Source organism: Astatotilapia calliptera, chromosome 5, assembly GCF_900246225.1.
Source record: "Astatotilapia calliptera chromosome 5, fAstCal1.2, whole genome shotgun sequence".
Lineage (NCBI taxonomy): Eukaryota > Metazoa > Chordata > Actinopteri > Cichliformes > Cichlidae > Astatotilapia > Astatotilapia calliptera.
In genome coordinates this window covers 31003747-31024685 of record NC_039306.1, presented here as the reverse complement: position 1 = coordinate 31024685, position 20939 = coordinate 31003747, and the positions used below count along the sequence as shown (strand labels likewise).

The following is a 20939-nucleotide window of genomic DNA, read 5'->3' as shown; positions in this document are numbered from 1 at the left end:
TCACATCGTATCATCGTCACAGCACAAAGCAAACGAGAGGTGGAAGAAGAAAGAAGGCACTAGAAAACTCTTCAGGAGTTATATTTGCACTGAGTGCAGCATAGTGGGAGCTCGGTAGACAAATACTCTCACATCTTAATTTTTCAATTAGCATGACTCTTGTTCTCTAAACATATGCAAACACAGCGGGGCGTCTATTAAAATGCAACTCTAGTGTTGAGCCTAATTAGACTAAATTGGTTGGCTTGTATTCGGAGAAATTTGAATGCAGCTTCTTATCCATGCTTTACCACATGTTTTGCCCCAACAACAAACAAAACAGAACTCGCTGCCTCATGCATATGTGCCCAGCTTCGAAGGAGGGACTGAGTTAGCCTGTCTTGCCATTCTGTTCTAATGTAGCTGGGGTTTTTTTTTCTCTCACATTATTACTATAACATTATAAAATCTCTTTATTGTGTGTCCTGATTGCTTAATAATGCATTTGAATGGGGAATTATAGTTTTAATGTGATATTTCCTTTGATTATGTGATCCTCTGCACTTGCATTTTGCTTCATTATCACTTTGTAGAGGGAAATAACTCAAACTAATAAAATGTTGCTGACTTTGTACCAGTGATGTTTTGATAGGAGCAGATCTCCAGTGGGTTTTTTTGCCAGCGTCACTGGAATATTGGAGAGCCTTACAGCACAGCAGGCAGCAGGCCAAATGGACGCTGTGCATTGCAAAAGGGATGATCTGTCTTGGGTGCGCTACGCTTTGCCGATGTAAACAGCTGCCTCCGCATCCTGGACAAGAAGACTATGTTGCAGCTGGCCGCGTGACGACCCAATCCCAAGAGCGGACCAGCGCACGAAGACGGTGAGTTGCGGTAACACTGTGTTAGACATTAAGCCACGTTAGCCTCCGTTGTGTGCAGCCACATATTTTTGGCTTGAGATAATCAGGTTTGTCATACTAAATGCATTTTTTATCTGTGATGCAATGGACCAGATGGCAGATGAAACAACGCTGAGAGCTGATGCAAAACGCAAAGGGAGTGTAAACGGTGGTGAGGAGAGCTCCACATGGGTTAAAGGAGGTGAGTTGTAGATTAGGTTTGTAGAAAAACAGCTCAGTGTCACTTTGGAGTTGTCACGTCTCTTAGAAATCTCTCTTGTGATGATCTGAGATAGCCAGTGCCATCCTTACTGTTCCATCACTTTGCTTGCCTTGTGCAGTTATTTGACTTTGGTGACTGTGAACAGCCCTACAGTTTGAGAATGATTTCCCCAACAAACCCCCTGTTTTCAAATCATCTACTGTTCTTTGTTAGTTGCTTGCTTACATGCATTCTTTATAGTCTGTAGGTGATTTTTTGTTGTATACTTCCAGTTTGCATTTAGATTTTAAACATGAAGTAAAATTATCTTCAGACCCACCGCTCGGAGCAACTGTGGTGTCTAATGAGTGAGCGCGGCTCAGTGAAACACTGGAACAAAACCTGAAAAATGCATAGTATGCCCCCAGGCCTTATTTCTCTATCAGTTAATGGTCATGGGCATAGACCAGCTGCACTTCTTACTTAATTCATTTGATAACCCGAGAGCATCATGCTCATTCTCAGCTCAAACAAGTTTATTTTAACTTGTACTTCAAATAGCAATCCTTGCCTTCTTCACTTCTCATTCAATCACGGAGACATGACATGTAAAAACACAAACAATTCTAATGAGACATAAAAGAGTCTCGCATGCTGACAAAAGGTGATAACACGAGACACCATGTTTAACTCTGTTATTTGATGGGAGCAGTTGTTTTTTAAACTAATAAAATCTTAAAAATGGACAATGCGGCCCTGAGCAATGTCCATTTTTATCTCTTCTTCAAGAATTTAGGGAAAACAAATACATTTTATTCACTCTCAAAAATTAATAAATCATCGGGCATTAAATCTTAAGTAAAACACAGAAAGGAGTGGTGAATATTTCATTCGGAATAGGTGGTGAAAAAGTAAACAGTCTGCTGCCAGCAGAGTAATTCATTATTATCTGTATTAATTAACGTATTAATTAACAATAACAACCACTTCATTCCAGAAATTCCACACTTTTCTGGGAACTACCAGCACAGGCTAGATATGTTTTTATCTTTTCATTGTGTCAGCTGTCAGAATGGGATATGGCCAGCAGCGTTTCGTTTTTCATTTCCAGTTATGTTTATCACTTATTTACTATCTTGCTGAGAGTTCAATGCAAGAGTTGATCCACAAAGATGCGTGGTAACTTTCTATTATTGAAATGTACTGAAATCATTTACAAATCTCCCAATTACTGGATTTCCAAAAATACACAGTTTACACAACATCAGTAATGTCTTTACTTGTGCTTATCAGGATGCAGATTTTCTGTGACTGATGGCATATATATATATATATATTTATTTATTTATTAGGGGTGCAACGATGCACAAAATTCACGGTTCGGTTCGATACTTTGGTGTCACAGTTCGATATTTTTTCGATACAAAAAAATGTTCAAGCCTCTTTAATTTGTCATTTATTAAAATTATAAATGTATATTTTAACTCAAAAGTACGGTTTTTAAATGTAATGTTGCTGAAACAACAAAATAAAAAAAATAAAAAATCTATCTGTTCGAGAAATCACTCATCTTTGGAAAAGAGAGTTTATTACAGAGAAATGGCTCTTTCCAAAATAAAAGCTATACTATCCGCTTCTTCTGGGCTATATTCTCAGCAGCATATTAAACATATCAGGTCCCCATAAATGGTAAATGGCCTGTATTTATATAGCTCTTTACTAGTCCCTAAGAACCCCAAAGCGCTTTACATATCCAGTCATCCACCCATTCACACACACATTCACACACTGGTGATGGCAAGCTACATTGTAGCCACAGCCACCCTGGGGCGCACTGACACTGGCGCCACCGGGCCCTCTGACCACCACCAGTAGGCAAGGGGTGAAGTGTCTTGCCCATGGACACAACGACCGAGACTGTTCAAGCCGGGGCTCGAACCGGCAACCTTCCGATTACAAGGCGAACGCCCAACTCTTGAGCCACGATCGCCCCGGAGAATCATGTGCTAACGGCTGTCTAAATGACTCTGGTAAAGTTTGTAGCATGCTTGCTTGTTGTTTTTGTCTGCTTCCACTTGTCTTTGCACTAGGATGATGTCGGAGTAAATGTACAGTGATATTCGTTGTGTTCCCACTAGTGCTGTCAGCGTTAATCTCGTTAAAATGACATTAACGCCATAACGCAGCAAATCTCCGTTAACAAGTTACCATGGATCGCCCCATGCGTGGGGCTGGACAGCGTCAACACGTTAACAAGCTAACTGCGCTAACGCACTAGTTCCCACCAGTTGAGCATTGCGTGGCACATCTGACATACTGTTTTACTTTAGTCCATGACGCACTTACCATCAGGGTCATGCTTCACATGAAAACCAAGATAGTTCCAAACGTCAGATCTGAATGAGGATGGGGGAGGTTCAATTTCGTCTAGCGTTGAGGCGGTTGCCATATTGCAACGAGCTTAGCTTCTGTCTTGCTAGCTTGCGCTGCGCTCAGTGGATCTGCATTCGACAGTGCAGCCTAGGCGGAGTAGTCGAACGCCCGATTCACTGAGCGCTCAACACAGACAGCATCGTCAGAAGAAAAGTTGATAAAATAAATAAAAAATGTTGTATTGTTCGATACATACTCATTATGACACCTATGTCCAAATTATAACTACAGCAGACTTAAGAGCATTAATGAAATCAAAAACAGAAGCCTACATGCATATGTACTAAGCATCTGACTGTTTTGGTTTAAGGTGGCTGCTCTTTTAGAATTTTCTGCTCCTTGTTTGATGTTTAAAATGCGGCAAAATACTGTGACATCCCTAACACTAGACCATATAAACTATATCTCTTAGCTTAACTTCTTGATCCCCATGAAAAAGTAGTAAAACTTGCCACTTACTTCTGCAGCATTACATTTTTATGGCTCCAGCTCCACGTCTGTTCACTCTTGGCTATTCTGTGACCATAACTACAAAGGTCCAGAAGAACATCTCCCCATTTTTTAAATTCTCATTCTAGTCTTACATCTGTATGCTAATTTTTAGCTAGCTCTGCACAGAAAAAGAAAATATTGTGGAAATAGCCTGCTAGTTCTGAAGGCCAAACTGATAGGCCAAAATCTCTACAAAAAGGAAAAATAAATGTGATAGTGAGAAGTTGTAGGTTTTACAAGGATTTAGGTGCTTTGTTTTAAAGTTTGTGTGTGTAGGGAAAGGATGGGGCAAATGAGCTAACCCTGCTAAAGCTAACCTACGCTAAAAGTTTCCTGTATCACCATTCACGATTAGTGTATGGACTTTAGGCAGCACGGTGGTTAGCAAGAAGATCCCGAGTTCAATTCCACCATCAGGCCGGGGTCTTTCTGTGTGCAGTTTGCATGTTCTCCCCGTGTTTGCGTGGGTTCCCTCCAGGTACTCCGGCTTCCTCCCACAGTCCAATAACATGCAGTTTGTGGGGATAGGATAATTGGAAACTCTAAATTGTCCATAGGTGTGAATGTGAGTGCAAATGGTTGTCTGTGTCTATATGTTAGCCCTGCGACAGCTGGGCGACAGCTGGGCGACAGCCCCCCCCCACAACCCTGAAAAGGATGAGCGGTTGACAATGGATCGATGGATGGACATTAGAGTGATGCCCCTACTGTTCACCACCCTAAAGTACTATGAGCAGCTTTACACAAGATTACCTGCAAACCAGTGGAACCAGTTACCTCTGCTCTCTGTACTCTTGCACATATACTTGATTTTGGGACATCTCCAGTACTCCAGTACTTATTTCAAAGACTACAGTAGATGTTGTTTGTTGATTCTTTACTGTATGATTCATTTGTTTAACATTTCATCTATTCGACAGAAAGAATCGAAAGTGAGGTTCAAGTCAGCAGCTGGAGACTTGATACCTCTACAGAAATGGAGCCTGGGGAGACAAGCAGAGACACCAAGGCTAAGCTGCCTAGAGAGCGTGACGCCTCCGCTGCCCCTCTTTTCTCTTTGAAAATGTACCTAAGGAGATCCTCCTCTGCAGAAACGTACAGCATAGACTCTCTTTCCTCCTCGCAGCAAAGCAACACAGGAGGTAAATGACACCAGTACTTCACTCTACTGTTTAAGTCTGTCTTCAGTGCCACTTCTTTTCTCGAGACGTCATTAAAATTGTTTTGAAATTAACTTTTTATCCAAATACAGCTTTTCTGCTGTTGAAATAAATGATTAATATGCAGGATAATTATGAAAATGACAAATTGCAAGCTTTATGTCTTACTATGCTGTGAGAATGCTTAAATATAGTTAATACAATCAATTATGAAAATGTCTGAATAATTTAGAAACTCAAACTGCAGCAAAAAAGAGAAATATTAATGCAAAAAAGGCCACAAGTATCACTACTTCAGATCCAGATGCATAACTGATTACAACACAGACTGTTTATGTTCTGATGCAATTCTTTTAAACTAAAAAAATTAAATAAAACTGTAATGTTGTAACAATAACCACTGTCTTAAATATGGTTTAATATGCAAGGAAATAGAAGTATGTCTTTTTATTTATTGACAATGAGAAAAGATGTGGCTCTTGTCTTGTAGACGCAGACACACTAGAGTAAACGTCTCACAAGTGATTACAAACAGTCGAGATGACCAACTGGTCGCCCAGAGGATGAACGTTCAACACCTTCAACCTCTGAATGATCACTTTCAATCTCAGGGCAATTGCACATGTCACCTGGCGAGAGGCAACTTGTCTCCATTCAATTGCAGTCTGTCTCGGATGATTGCAATCACTTTCCGTCAGGCCGACAAAGACCGTGCACATCAAGAGATCGTGTGCAAGCTTCAAGTGTCACAGAAAAATAATTGTTTGCGTGTAATGTTTGATGAAGCACTCCGAAGAAATACGCAAATGCTTAAAGAGAAGGAACAACAGGAGGCAGCACAGATGCAGCGCAAACTCCAAGACCCAGAGAAAGAAATGGAAGCATTGCAAGAATTTATAAACACAGACAGATTGCCAACATGTTGCAAATAAGTGTGAATTAGCCAATGAGCACAGCTCATCTGCAACACATCTAAACTGTACTCAGGTTACATTCCTCTATAAAAGCCTGCCGAGCGCCTTTATCATTTTGTAATTAAACTGCCATCCTGCTGCAACTACATTGCTATGTGTGGAGCAATTATGAACTTTAGCCTCAAATCTATGAGGTTATGGCTGGACTCTGAAAGTAGTGCCCATGAATTTCTGTTTAATTTTGTGATTTGTGGTCTTTGCTGAGTTAAAAATTACAAAGTTATCACAGTTAATCACCATATTATTGATTATAGATACCAGCTTGACCCCATTCAGTTGCATGCTGACAGCAACTGACCACAGTTACAAAGCTGTAGCACTACATACAGAGATATAACTTGGACTCATTTCTACTTCCTACCATATTAAAAGGATATGATGATGAAATACATGTAGTTTGCTCATATGTTGCATCTTATCCATTCACGAGAGTTGTTGTCATTTAGGTTGACACGAGGTTGTTTGTTGTAAAGCTGTATTGTATTGTATGGGTCCATATGCTTGACAGTGGCTGAAATATAGATGTAGACTAAATAAGCTAATGTAGGCGATTCACAGACATAATGAAACTAGCAGCAACAACAGTGGGCACCCACGATTAGTGTCACCAGTTCAGTATGAGATTAAAAGTACAATGTCTTTTTCTCTTCCCGAGTTTTGATGTTCAATATTGATTAAGCAAAAAAGTCTATATCAGCGATCCCCAACCCCCGGGCCATGGACCGGTACCGGTCCGTCAGTCGTTTGGTACCGGGCCGCAAGAGTTGAGGGTCGGGTGTGAAATTTATGGTTTTCAGGGTTTTGATCGTTATTTTTTAAATCGCTTTTATCATTAACACGGTTTCCCTGCGTCTTTGCTCGTGTGTTCTGAATAAATCTTCTTTTTTTGCACCAGTACTAGTTTTATTTTGTTGTATTTATCCACAACACCTCAAAGGCCAGTCCGTGAAAATATTGTCGAACATAAACCGGTCTGTGGCGCAAAAAAGGTTGGGGACCGCTGGTCTATATTATATATTGCCAAAGCAGAGTTGCTCTTTCACCTCTTTGATATAAAATATCCCTTCATCATTTTATCTTTTTAGATTTGTGTCATTAGTGTAACAAGTCAAATTTTGAACTATAACCAGATTTTGTGAATTCTGAGTCCAAATTTGAAGAAATGACATTAAGAATCAGTTCACAGGAATGAGACTGACCCACAACCTGTCTTCTCCAACATGTACTTGAACTAAGATCAGATTGAAACCTCCACATATTTATATAAAAGCTTAGGAGAACAGTGAAGCCTTGCAGAGGGTATACCTTCTCTGAATTCTCTGCAGTGCAAGTCATAAGGTCGTTCCTATGACACTCTTCAGTGAGTAACTGTCTGCTCATGGTCAGTGTCATTTGATGATCTCACACTTCATAGCACCCATGGGGGAACCATTTGGCAAAGCATGCTGGAAAGACACATAGCATTGTCTCACTGTAACCACAACACACGTTGGAAGTGCTCCTGGCAAAGTATACAAGAGAGACTTCTGGTAATTGATTATGTCTCCAAACAGCTTTCCTGCTTGTCTCTCTGTGAGGGAGCGAGGCATGATTTCTTAAATTATGCATGTGTAAAGGAAGGAAAGGGGGCTTTTAAAATCTTATAAGATACAAGTGAAGCCCAGCTCTTATAGGAGCAGGGATGATTTATGTCCCGAGATATAATTTAAACGCTATCTATCACGCATTATTTCAAATAGGTCATTGTAAAAGTGTGAAGGGGTTGCAGCCCTTTATGAAGACAAAAAAATGTATATTGATTTAAAAGAAGAAAAAACACACTACTGAGTACATTATTTTCCTGATCATGTGTGTCTCTCTCAGTTGACTGTGCAGGAATTGTCTTGAACTGTCTCTTCTGTCGGTTCTACGATATGATCCACATGCTACCTGACTCCTGCAAGGGACTCGCCAATCACTGCTGCCCCAGCTACAAACACGTCATTACCACAGCGGAGTCTGCATCCAGCAGTGATGATGACTCATACATAGATTTGGATTGTGGTGTGTTTGGGTCCTGTCATGATGCAAGTGACTGCCTGGAGCTGGCTATGGAGGTTTCGGAAATTTGTTATCACTAGTAGGAAACTCATAATATTCACCAGTAAAAGCAGAAACTTACCATTAAACATGTGACGGTTCAGTGTGACGTGGAGGATTTCTAAGGGCTAAAGCACAAATAAATACCAGTGTGATATTACAATGATAATAAACATGCATTATTTATCTGTGTATGCTTGTGTTTATGTCTCCTAAATATATGACAAGACCTGTGTACAATGGAGACTGCCTGTTCCACTTCTTTAAATATTTAAGTATTAGATAAGGTCTACTATCCAGTCAGGTACATAAGTACTTGGGCAAAGATATACTTTTTGACATTTTACCTCTTTTCACTACTACAGTGGATTTAAATAGAAAAAAGGCAGACTTTCACCTTTATTTCATTTTATTTAACAATAGTACTTCAATAACTCTTCAGCAATTACATCCTTTTTTCTTTCTTAGTGTCCTGTTATCCAATTCTGAGAAAAAACGGAAGCAGATGCTTGATTTTATGCACCTGTGACAGGGGAAGTGACTGGAACACTTGAATATAATGATTGGCATGGTTCAACTATTTAGCTAAACCACATTATTATTATTAATATTATTATTTTTGAACTCTTCTTGCCAGTTGTTATAAAACCTTACATTATAGCAGTAAAAATCACCACCTACTCTAGATACTGTGTGAGTGAATGCCTTAACAGTATGAGTAATTTAGTGTTCTGCATTTCAGTTTTACAGTATATTCACTATGCAGCAAGACGGCAGCGGCATCGCAAACAATTCAACGGCCTTGAGGCCAGCAAATTCCACTGCAGCTGTGTTGATACACACTCTAACACACCAACAAGCACTCCAACTTCAACACGATAGTCTTTCTGAAGTATGGAAAAAAAAAAATCTTGAAGCCTGTCCCCTGTTGAGCGTGCCTATTTCAGTTCAAGTGCCACTGGAAACACAGGAGCTGTTAGATATGGCATTTGTAGAACACTTGTCCTTGTCACTCCCCTCAACCTCTGTTCTCAAAGACAGTTCTCTCAAGTGGTAGATTACTGTTTGGATCTCTTCAGTCTGAAATATGTCCTTGTCACATTATGGGAAATGGACACAGGAGCAACGCTGCTATGCCAGTGAGAACGGTATACAGGACAACATTGTTCTTAAGCATCATCTAAGCATCATCATCTATCCCGGAGAGGTCAGCGTGAGTGCACGGAGACAACACCGTGTTACTGGATTATGTTCAATTACTGCACCAAACATTTGTTTTCTCCCATTACATATAAAGACAGAGTAATCTCACTCTGCTAACGAGAAGACCATTGTAGAGCACTCCTGTTTTGCTGCTGCACACCATGGTAATGGTACTATATTGGTACAGTGCTGAGACTGACTCTTTGAAAGACCTTTCATTGTCATGTTTGCAGTTGTTGCATCCTGATCACTGTACAGAACGTGTCCCAGAAGTCAACTTCAGACAGTGTTTATGAGTCTAAACATCATAGCTGAAGGACAGAGTCATGTACCAGGTAATGTCTTAGTCAGCTAACCATACAGTATTAAAGCTGCTTGGTTACGGCTTCATGGCAAATTTTCTTTGTATCAATTTCACTTGAATATTGTTTTTGTTCCCAAAGTGATTTTTTTATACATCTTACTTTACTGAAAACATGTTTGAATTTAATAAAGTGGTTGATGTAAATGGTCAAAATAACCATGAATTGTAAACTGTAAAGTTAATTGTACAGTTGCAGCCTGTTCTCACTCCTGAGGCGTAATATGCTGATGGGTTGTCAAGTCCCGAGGCGTTCCTGAGGAACGCGAAAGGTCACCTTTTGCGTTCTTATGCTACGTGCCGGGTTATGGATGAAATCCAGTAGAATAACGCTCCCACGGTAATACACGTTCGAGCCATGTAGTCCAGCCCTAACCGGAACCTGTAACCTTAATCAGCACTTTAATGACGTTAGTAGTGTTTTCCAAAGCAATTTAAGTAAAACAAATCTACATGTGTAGATTCATTCCAAACGGTTCCCATGTTCACTCATTTTTCCGATGTTGTAATATAGGGACGTGTTGGGTGCCCGGAAGCGTAATATACCGACGATTTGTCACCTAGCGTAAAATGTTACGCTTTGGGAGTGAGAACGTGTTGACAGTTGCTTGAGATGCTGTAGGTAACCAAATGCATGTGGTACTTTCTGACCTTGAAGAGCTTTCTAGTTACGAGCATTAAAAACAGCAACTCATGACCTTAACTTTGAGATGAACACTTACATAGTTAACTTTAGCTTAGTTTGGACACAAGAATCACCTGATGAGTGCTACTTAAACATTACAAACAGCAGTTTAGCAACGATGACTGAATGATACGGGTGTGAACAGTGTTTACGTCACTCATCACATCGCTGTTAACTCACATGATGCTGGGCATTACGAGCACTATTTTGAGTATTTTCTGGCAACCTGACAGAGCGGATTTCAAAAGAGCCTTCTCTGTAACTGCATCTGCAAAAGAAAAAAAATAACCTCAATGTGACATTTGGTAAAGCCTGAATACCAAAAGCATGAGCTAAACAGATAAAGTCACACAAAACCCACAGAGGACACGTAACATGGCGACAAAATTCAATAAACTCCTGTCTGAAGAGAACTTACACGTTCACTCACATTAAAAGCAATGCAGACAAGGACACAAAAACTTGAATCCCCTGATCCTTGAACATTAGCGTATTCCAGCACTGATTTCTCCATTCTACAATCTGTGTTACTAATGCTTACCACACTACTACTACCATGGAAATTATACCGGTTGATTTCATTTCAGATAAAAGTTCAAGTTTTCATGACTCACAGCTTAATAAGAGCTGTAAGGAGATTACTTTTAAAGGCAAAATATAAAATGTTGCAGTGCATTTATCAGCAACTCTTCTGCATGAATTAAAGCTGTACCCATGACATTGCTAACGATGTGTTAGGTACAGTATTGGTCAATAAGATTAAAGTAGCATAGGAACACTACTCTTCATAGAAGCCAAGACTTGATTGACTGGTAATATTAAAACCAGGTCAGAGAAACTACACAGATAATAACACAAATCCTCCAGATTTCTTTTTTTTAATATGATAGTTTAATTGTTTTGCTGAAAGTTGTTCTTTAGTCGCAGAGTACAAACAAGGATTAGTGTGCATTCATCCGCAAATCATCTGCACCTCCGGGAGGCTGTTTTATGTTTGCAAAACCAGACTGAAACACTTTGAAAATGTTCCAGAAATTTTTTATTTCATTTTTTATTTTTTGGAATTGAATGCTAAGACATGACGAAAAGGAGCTTTTTTTTTTTTTTTTTTTTTTTAAAAGAAAAGGGAATTAAATGTTGCTCCTTTATTTACATGATACTGCTTGCATTTATATTCCTGTGCCACAAATATAAAAAAAAAGAAGAAAAACTTTTCATCACCCGTTTCATGCGCTCTCCTTGTAAGGTTTTGTTTAAAGCTCAAATGTGTTGTATTTTTAGATAGAATAAGTCCTCTGATGAGAATTAGGCTCTAAACCATGTGACTATGTTTGACCTCCTAAAAGCTGCGCAGGGCCTCAGACGGCACCGCGCAGACAAATAAAAGTAGATACTGCACATGCTGTGCAAAATTGCATGTTGCGGGTTACATCTACAGGGAGCACTGCTTGTGACCAATTTTCTCATTACCTGGTGCAGCACAATTACAGAGCTGAGTGCTCTAGCTCATACTGCTCCATAAAACCTATTGGAGGTCCTTTGTGGCTTTTCTAACATAAAGCGCGTCTGCATAAACAGATGCCAGTTTTAAAGCGAAAACATCTGCACATCTTAAACTCACTGGATCTCTTTCAAATTACCTGATGGCTCTGGGAGTTGTGCGGGCTTTAGGAACTCTAATGTTTTTTAATAACATCCAAATGGCCTGTCCTTTACTGGCCAGGTTCAAATGCCGTCCCATCCCGGCCGAGCGGATGTGGACAAGGTCAGGTGGTTTTCACTGCTGCGCAACACATGCGTGCACCTTAATGGTCACTCAGAGGATACTGTTAACCCATTAGCTTGCATAGTGCTCCTCTAGTTCCTGGCTTAAATCAAAACAGCTGGGAAGAGGGTCAAAAAGAAACAGAAATGCTGAAATGATTAAATGTGAAATGGGTTGTTGCTAACAAAACACTTCAAACGCCGCGTGCCGCTCTGCTGTTGTGTTTAGTGACACAAGACTCGCATTAGCAAAGTGATCTAATCGCGTGCTGCTTCGCCATGTTTACATGCATCTCTGCTCACTAATCGGATATGAGGTTTCTTCGCAGAGTTCGGGCCCTGATCGCTTCATTAGTGTGAAGCTGCTCTTCCTCCTGAGCACACAGCACTAATACCATCTCCCTTCAGACACAGCGCTGCAGCCCAGAGTGGCCTCCTGAGGAAGCAGCACCATTAAATATTAATGCCATGTGTTTAGAGGGTTTTTATTTCAAACAGCGGGTTTGTCAGCATCTTATGTGGCGTTCTTCAAGATTAAGTCCATGTGGAAAACGGGGGTCCCGATGCTTTCTGCAGCATTGTGCCTTCAGAATAATTTAGATCTGTTTTTCTAATGGTCTTTCTGTGTTAATATCGCCAACATTTTCCATGATTTTCTTAAGCAAATGGAGCATTTTTAAGTGGGCGAGAGTACTGCCTTCTGTACCTTACAGTGTGCTGTGTAGCTGTCATGAGGTGAAGAATGTTTGGGTTCATTTAAGTTGACATCACTGCAGAAATGTGTTTTTTATAAGCCTCTTTTTCAGTTCCACCCATGATGCAGAAAAATACCATAATGCCCAAGAAAATAACTTTTGAGCGTCTATGAATTACGACGCTGGAAGACAATCTCGAAACATAATCAAGTTCATACATTTCCTTTCTTTGTTGGACTGCTCTGATAAAATAGCGCGAGCTCGTCTAAACGTAATAAAAATCAATCAAAGAATTTGTCATCTGTCCTCATTTGTTCTATTGTCCTAGTTTACATGCCAATTTCACAATTACCCCCTCGAATGAACCTGACCTCGCTTGCATATAGGGAAGTGGCGTATGTGAGCATCCTCCTCAATTAGGTCAGGGGCGTTAATAGTACAGCAGAAAACGAACACTCCCCACAACATCCTCCAGGAATTGCGCCTGACACTACTGACTGCCTTGAATCTATATTTGGGCCAAGCGTGTGGATGTGTGTCACCCAAGACTACCCGCCTAATCTCCGCCACAGAAAGTAAAGTGAGTTGTGGGCCCATGGGCGGAGATCGTCAAGACACAAAGGAATCTCCCAGCAGGCACAGCAAAAACCAGGCCCTGGGCAGGCTTTTATGATACCTTTCAATCAGTGGATGATTCCCAGCTGAAATGACAGGTGATTTGACTCAGCCTGCAATTAATGACCTCATTTTAACAATTAAGAGCAGGGGAGGAAGAGGAAAGCCCCCGAAAAAGACAACGAGTTGAGCCGGGGGGCGAGTTTTGATGCCTCGATAGTGCAAGACGGTAACGTCTCCGCGTGTCAAACGTGACTGGAGCTTGTTGTCGCGGCTCAGGTGACCTCCTCCTCTTTTAAGCAGGTGGAATCCTGCAGGGAGAGCACACAGTGATGAGGAGCAGGCATGGGGAGGGGGAGGCTGTGGCAAGGATAGGGCGAAGAGGTGACTGGAGGGTGGCAAGGGAATGATGGAGTGCATCAAGCTGTGTGCCCACCCCCCCAACCTTCTCCTCCACCTTCTCTTACCCCCACCCCCCACAGCATAGAGGAAATTAAAGAGCTGTGTAGCAGGAGGAGAAGAGGAGAGGAGGGTGGTGATTTAGAGCGTGGCACAGGGGGATGGGGACCCGGCGCATTGGAGTTAATTACTGAATAATGAGGAACAATTTATTGTGTTCTTGTTAGAGACATCAAAATGCTGCTGGATACTGCCTATAGAGAGGAGCATGCCTCTCTCACTCCTTGTGCATCGGTTAAAATGTGGCGTTTAACTCAAAGTCATTAAAAAGCCCCCACCTTGCTTTGCCTTGCCTTATAAAGTGGCGGTGTTGCAGGTCTCCTGGGCAGATGAGGGGTCTTAACACATTGCCCTAAAATACTTCCACTTTCCTCCAGGCCTTCTGAGTGTACACTAAAACCTAATGACATTACCTGAGATGGGCTTCTTCTTGTTTTCATGGCATGCCACAAATCGTCCTGATTTTTAGACACAGCTACAGATTAGTTAGCTTCCTAACAAGGGACGCTATCAGCTCCTAAGCTAGCTAATTAAGACACTGCTATAAAATCTCCATAAGTAAAAAGAAAAACGGTCTCCTTTTGATCTTCTAAATGTTTGAAAAGGACTCATTAACACAACCACCTTTTGCATTTCTAACATTACTAGAGAACGACTGCTAGAAGAAGGAATACCATCCCTGATGTCACACTCTGTCAGGTAGCATGGGCTGAGGTTAGCGTAAATTTTCTTCCCTTCCTTTATTAAACCTGTAATCCAATTTGTTTTATAAATTATATGCCACTTCTAATCCTAGAATACAGTGTTTGCTTATTGTTTTAGTAGTTAACTGGACTTGCCAACAATTGCAGCTTGCGTTAGTGTTGTTTCCTTACATCTGTTTTTTTGCCAACTTAACTTCAAGGCTGTCATCCACACTAAGTCTCATTCAGATCTCCACTGATATTTGTAATGTATAATTTGAAATTGTAGATCAGGAATAATGGTGTATCTGAGTCACATGGTAGCTCACAGGCTAGCTAAATGCTATATCATACCCTGCTTTATAGTCTGAACTAAAAATGACCAGTACTGTTTAAGACCATGAACTCTTTACGAAAGCATTTACTGAAGAAATAAAACAATTGAGAAGTAAGTTAATTTTGTCATAACCTTCCATACAAGTCAAAGCAGTTGCCCCCTGCTGGCCCTTAAGGCCAATTCTATTAAGGAAACATGGAGTTGTAGCTACCTCAGTCATGTCTAAACTAGCAGTGGGGAAAAGAGGCATGAGCAGTATAATCATGTGCATTCCTGTGTGCCTTGGATGGCCCCAAGTTGGGAAGTTGTTCCTCTGACTTGGTGGTCATGTGCTTTTGAATTTTTGAATAGAAATATGTAAAAAAGCCATGAGCATAACAAAGATGTATTTTATACTTAAACAATGTGTCTACTGTAGTTTTCAGTACATAATAAATCATTACAGACTTACCTCTCTACCTTTGTATCACAGTTAGCTACTGCTACTACTTCTAACTAGTCTAGGTAACTGTGGTAGCTCTACAAGACAAAGGTTAGGACCTAACACCATATTAAAATTCAATTTTATCAAGCAATTAAAAGAAAATGCCACATATTTGTACTGTTAATTAAAAATGGCCAGCTATCAGCCAAACTGTTACTTTCACCTGCCAAATTTCTACTCATATGATGTCAACAAGTCAGCACTTCATACAAAATTTTTGCAGACAGAATTTTTACATGAATATTCTCATTCAGGAAACCATTTGTACCCTCAATTCAATGACACAGGAATGCACAGTAGCTATATATATTGATGTGGTTGTAATTTTGTTTGTGTTCACAAAGCACATTATTAGCCAATACACTATATTATTATTAAACTATATACTGGCAAAAATGGAATCCATTGGAGGTCCAGGGAGAAAACCACTGCTGACCAAAAACAACACAGAGGCTTGTCTCACATCTGCCAAAAACCATCTTGATAATCCCTAAGACTTTTGGAAATATATTCTGTGGACTGATCAGACAAAAATTTGAACCTTTTGGAAGGTTTGAATCCCGTTAAAACGAACACAGGATTTTAAAAAAACAACAACAACAGTTAAACGGTCTATGGTTGCTTTGGTGCTTCAGGACCTGGACAATTTGACTGAGAGAACCATGAATTCTGCTCTCTACTAGAAAATTGTAAAAGAGATTTTGTGGTCTTGGGTTTGTGCCCTGAAGCTTGAGCACACCTGGGTTACGCAGGAGAACAACGATATGAGCCACACCAGCAAGTCCACCTTTGAATGCCTTGAGTGAGTTATGGCTATTCACATTCAAAAACCAACCAACGTTGCTCAATTAAAATGATTTTGCAAAGAAGGAATGTGAAAGACTGCTTGTCAATTATTGCAAACCTTTAATTGCAGTTCTTGCTTCCAAAGGTGGCACAACCAGTAATTAGGTATAGGGAGGAAAATACTAGCACAGTAGCCTACACAAAGAACATGATAAACGTTAACGCAAAAGGTAGCAGCTAGTCTGAATATATATTAAAAGAAAACAGCCATTCCAATAGCTCGTTCATACTAGCTTTATGTGTTGACGAAGTTACTTCCTTTTTTGGAGCAGTGTTTGGCAAACCACCAGTTTTTCCCTTTGTCGTAGTCCTAGTGTTAAAACTCATCTATGTGCAAAGTCATTCATATCATACAGGCTTACAGATTACTCATGCAAGAGACTTGTAAATAGCTTTCATGTTGCAGAAGTTTCATGCCAATATTCTTTCATTATCGCTGTAAACACGACTCTTCACACCTCGATGATGCTTACTGCGTTCCTCGTAAAAATTGGCTGCGTATAACTTAATTTATCAGGTAAGAAAGTGAAAAAAGGAACGCTGAATGCAACTTGACTTTATTCTCCACCAGAGAAAGACCAAGGCTCTCCTTTCTTAGCAGCAACGTGTCAGACCTGCTATCGGTCCTTAGCAGAGTGTGAAGTATCCCAACTCTTTGATGTGTTAAATATGAAATCTGACCATAGAACAAAGCAGCTGTCAGCAACCAGCACGTGTCAAGAGCAATCCACGCCAATTATTATTGAATTTCTGTCATGCATGCGTCTGCCGTGCAGACACTGAGGTGTGTTACTGTATCGCAGTGCTAACAAAGACTTCAGACAGTCTTCAAAAATAAACATCACAGGCTTCAGTTGTCTATATCAAAAGGTTGCTGATGATCGTCTGCAAATACAAGCCAAGGCTCACCTTTTGTCCAGGCTTCATCGAGAAAGGGTTAAATAATTTGCTGTAAAACAGTCAGAAGCGTTGCACACACTGTACTGTGACCTCGAGAATATGGCTTTAACTTTGTCAAAGGGTCCCATATTAACAGCAACACAATCACTGGATCACAAATCACACAATGTAAGTTATGAGAGCTACATGCTGTGTCTCTGGTGACATTGAGGGAGAACGTGAGAAGGTGCTTGCTGAGTGTGTAGCCATGCTGTGTTGCCCAAATAGATACGTTCCATCTGAGAGTGATGCAGCCTTCGGAATGATCCCGCTAGACAGATGAGTGCTACTTGAATGTTAATGAGGGCTCCTTTAGACACGCATAAATTAAATGATTAGATGTCTGCAATCATGCAAGGTCCTTAGGTGTCCCCTATTTATGGCATTTGAAATGTAGCTGCCTTTATTTACGACATGTCTCCCCTGCACAGGCTTCGCCACCTGAGCAGCCCAATGCTTTCAAAAGACGGGTTTTTTTTAATGACCTGTAAATGAATCACTCTGGCAGAATCGTAAGAGAAGCGGAGCCCTGCCTCTTTTTCAAAACAAAAAGGGAAAGTGTGCTGTCCTCTGAAAGAAAAAAAAAAGAAAAAGCTTGCAGATGTTTTGAATAAAAGCCGCACTCCAGACAGGGAAAGATGCAGTAAAACATTTGTTTCCTATACGCCACTAACAGAAAGATACACTGTCGAGCCTCAGAGAGGGGCCTCAGAGGACTGGCACAGTCTCTGAACGCGGTCGCCTAACAATGAATCTTCCTCCTCTCCAGTTCACACGCTCTTCATTGTCGTTTTCTAGATGCAACAACAGCTATTTTCATCTTCATGATTGCATTAATTACAGCATAACTCACGTCTCTTGGCTCCAGTACTGTTTTCCCTGTAGAAAACAGCGTGTCAATGCTTCAACAAAGGAAGGGAACAGTACATATACTCAGCTGGCACTTCATTAATCAACATAAGAAATCAGCATGGCTTGTCACTTATCTAGCTGAGTCTGCTACTGAAGTTGTATTATATTCTCTTTAAATGATTCATTCGAGTTGGGAAGATTTTAATGAGATTTAGACTGCATTCATATTACCGTAATACAGCCAGATACAGTACATGCAAACACCTCAATATGTAGACATAAAGCCTTGCGATGGACAGGCAGTGAGCGGCTGCTTCACTGTTGAATCATCTTAAAGACTCTTCACTGTCCCAGGAAGACTCTGGGGTGCACAAGCAGCAATAATAGGAAGCACCTAAGTTACAGCCATCTGCTCTCAAGCCAAAGCCGAGGTTTTTTTGTGTGTGTGTTTTTGTGGCAGCAGAGAGAAGGGGCTAGAGAAATTTCTTTTAAGATTCTTGCTTTTTTCCCCCTCTATTTATTAGGATAATGAATTTCCGACTGCAGTGCCAGTTCCACTGAGCCTGCTTCTCGGCCTAATTCTCTGTAACATTTCCTCATTGCCGCTGGGGAACATTATATGAAGGCAGGGCTTACAATACCATCAATATGCCCAAGACGACAATCGGACGTCTCATAGATATTAATGGAAGTGCAAATTAAATCAAAGTTGGAGTGCAGCTATCGGGGCTATGATCAATGCCTTTTGCACAGTCAGATTTAATATGGGGTTTGTAATTTGAGTATCCAAACAAAATGTGCATCTTAATGGGAAAGATGAAAGTAATCCCACATGGGGAGGAAATAATACATTAGCTGCATTGTAATTAGAGAACTCAGAGTGCAATGTTTCCCCAGTATTAATGTTGAATAAAAGCCTGATATATTTACGATGTGGAGACAGGATGTGGACGTTTTGAATTGTTTTTAGACACCTCGAGTCGTCTTAGGAAGCATCTTTAAAAAAACAAAAAAGACTATAACGATGTTGGGTAAATGCATGCGTAGGAAACAAATACAAATGATGAAATAAACTGTCAAATGTTAGAGCAAAAAAGCAGACTTGTTTTTGTTAAAGCAGTGGGAGCACATCTGTGTTATCACAGTCATAATGAAAGAAAAACACCTCAGGTATGTTTTGATTTAATTATGAAATACTTGATCTGAATATGAAAAATCCCATGTTTTTTAAGCCAAGCTGCTACAACCAAACACAACAGAAGTATGTGAAACATGATTTTGGTAAAAGGTTCTTAATAAATAGTGATTGAGCAAGTCTCCCCGCAAGCATTCAAATGAAATACGATATAATAATGCCTCACTTTTATTTATTGGCAATCCTTCTGAGTACACACACAGCAGCCAGTTAAAGTGACCCCATGTGAAGTCGGCAGGTAGCATGCAGAGAGCAAACAGCAAAACAGCTTTTCAATGAATAACACATGAGCCAACAAACGTTGCTAGACAATGATCCAGTGCGTTCAGCAAGTCAAGTGCAACACACACAATCACGAGAGAACACAAAGAGCTAATCAAACTTGATGCAACCCTTCGTGATCAAAATGAAACAGCAGCTACTAGTAGGCGCCCATGCTTTTGTAAAAGAAAGTTAACTTAATTAAAAAGATATGAGCTTTGTAATAATCTAGTTTTTTTTCTTCGTTGTAATTTTTGTTTTGAATAGAAACACTCTGACAGTTTGAGGAAAGTGCTTTCGCTTCTTGGCAGACACTTATACGAGAAGGTCAAAAGCACTCCCATGCGTGTATGCTAAATAGCATGCTAGCGCTAGTAAGCCACAGACTATATAAAAGATAATTTTCAGGTCTAAAAAGTGAAGCCAATGTGGAATTGCCTTAAAACTGCATTCTTTCTCTCCTGGCGAACACAAGGTGTCTTCTGTGGTGGCAATAAAAGTCCAGTTGAATCAAACTCTAACCTGGCTCACTTGCTTTATGATCTTAGCAAAAACCTAACATCAAAAATCTCAATAAATGTTTTGTTGATAAGATTATGGTCTCATTTACTAGCTTCAAGTGAACTGAATACAATATGGTGTTTATTTCATAAATTATGATTCCTATTATGTGAAAATAGAACAGTAAAGCAAGGTATGGTTTTGGGTCAGTGTACTGGGCTTAAGTCACTCCAGTCAGGCAGCTCACATGCTTAGGTGTCTTTTTTCTTCTTTTCTTGTCTGATTTCTATTTTCTACATGCTAAGATGGCAGTGGCAATCAGCTTGAAAAACAAAATTTCTACAGAAAAAATAGGAACTTCACAACAAGATCACTGTGGCTTCAACTTTTTACGAGCAGTTTATGCTAGCAGACAGTTAGCTTTGCGCTTCACAAAGATAGCTTTAGCTTTGTCTGCTGAATATACTAAATATTTGCGGAAAATTTACAATAGGGACCCACTCTTCAGTGTAATGGTACCAATGGTTCACCTTTTACTAACAGTTTATGCTAGCAGACAATTAGCTTTGCACTTCACAAAGATAGCTTTAGCTTTGTCTGGACCTAACAAAATGCCCAACAGTATCACACTACTTATTTTATCAGTGTTATATTTTGTTTGTTAAATGATTAAAAATAAATAAATGTAAATATGATAAGTGGTTGTGTAAAACTGAAGTTAACTAATGCTAATTACCAATTTCTAAAGAAAATCTTTCTTACAGATATGGAAGGTACTGTGTCTACTTCATTTACAACTGAAGACATTTTCTCAACTTTATACTTAAAAACTGAGTGT

The 20939-nt window shown here is 40.1% G+C and overlaps 1 protein-coding gene across 1 annotated transcript; it reads left to right on the top strand.

The window, feature by feature from the left end:
* Window positions 1-570: 570 nt before the first annotated feature.
* On the top strand, window positions 571-8543 carry mdfic2 (MyoD family inhibitor domain containing 2). The gene is made up of 4 exons (XM_026168890.1): window positions 571-863; window positions 996-1083; window positions 4929-5150; window positions 8006-8543. Exons 2-4 carry the CDS (start codon window positions 996-998, stop codon window positions 8260-8262), a joined length of 567 nt encoding a protein of 188 aa, XP_026024675.1. The 5' UTR covers window positions 571-863; the 3' UTR covers window positions 8263-8543.
* The last annotated feature ends 12396 nt before the right edge of the window (window positions 8544-20939 follow it).

Bases quoted from the DNA above. Each gene is read 5' to 3' on its own strand.
- mdfic2 (XM_026168890.1), top strand. From the start codon at position 996: ATGGCAGATGAAACAACGCTGAGAGCTGATGCAAAACGCAAAGGGAGT. The intron at 1,084-4,928 runs GTGAGTTGTAGA...TCTATTCGACAG, and splicing joins CTCCACATGGGTTAAAGGAG to AAAGAATCGAAAGTGAGGTT. The intron at 5,151-8,005 runs GTAAATGACACC...TGTCTCTCTCAG, and splicing joins GCAGCAAAGCAACACAGGAG to TTGACTGTGCAGGAATTGTC.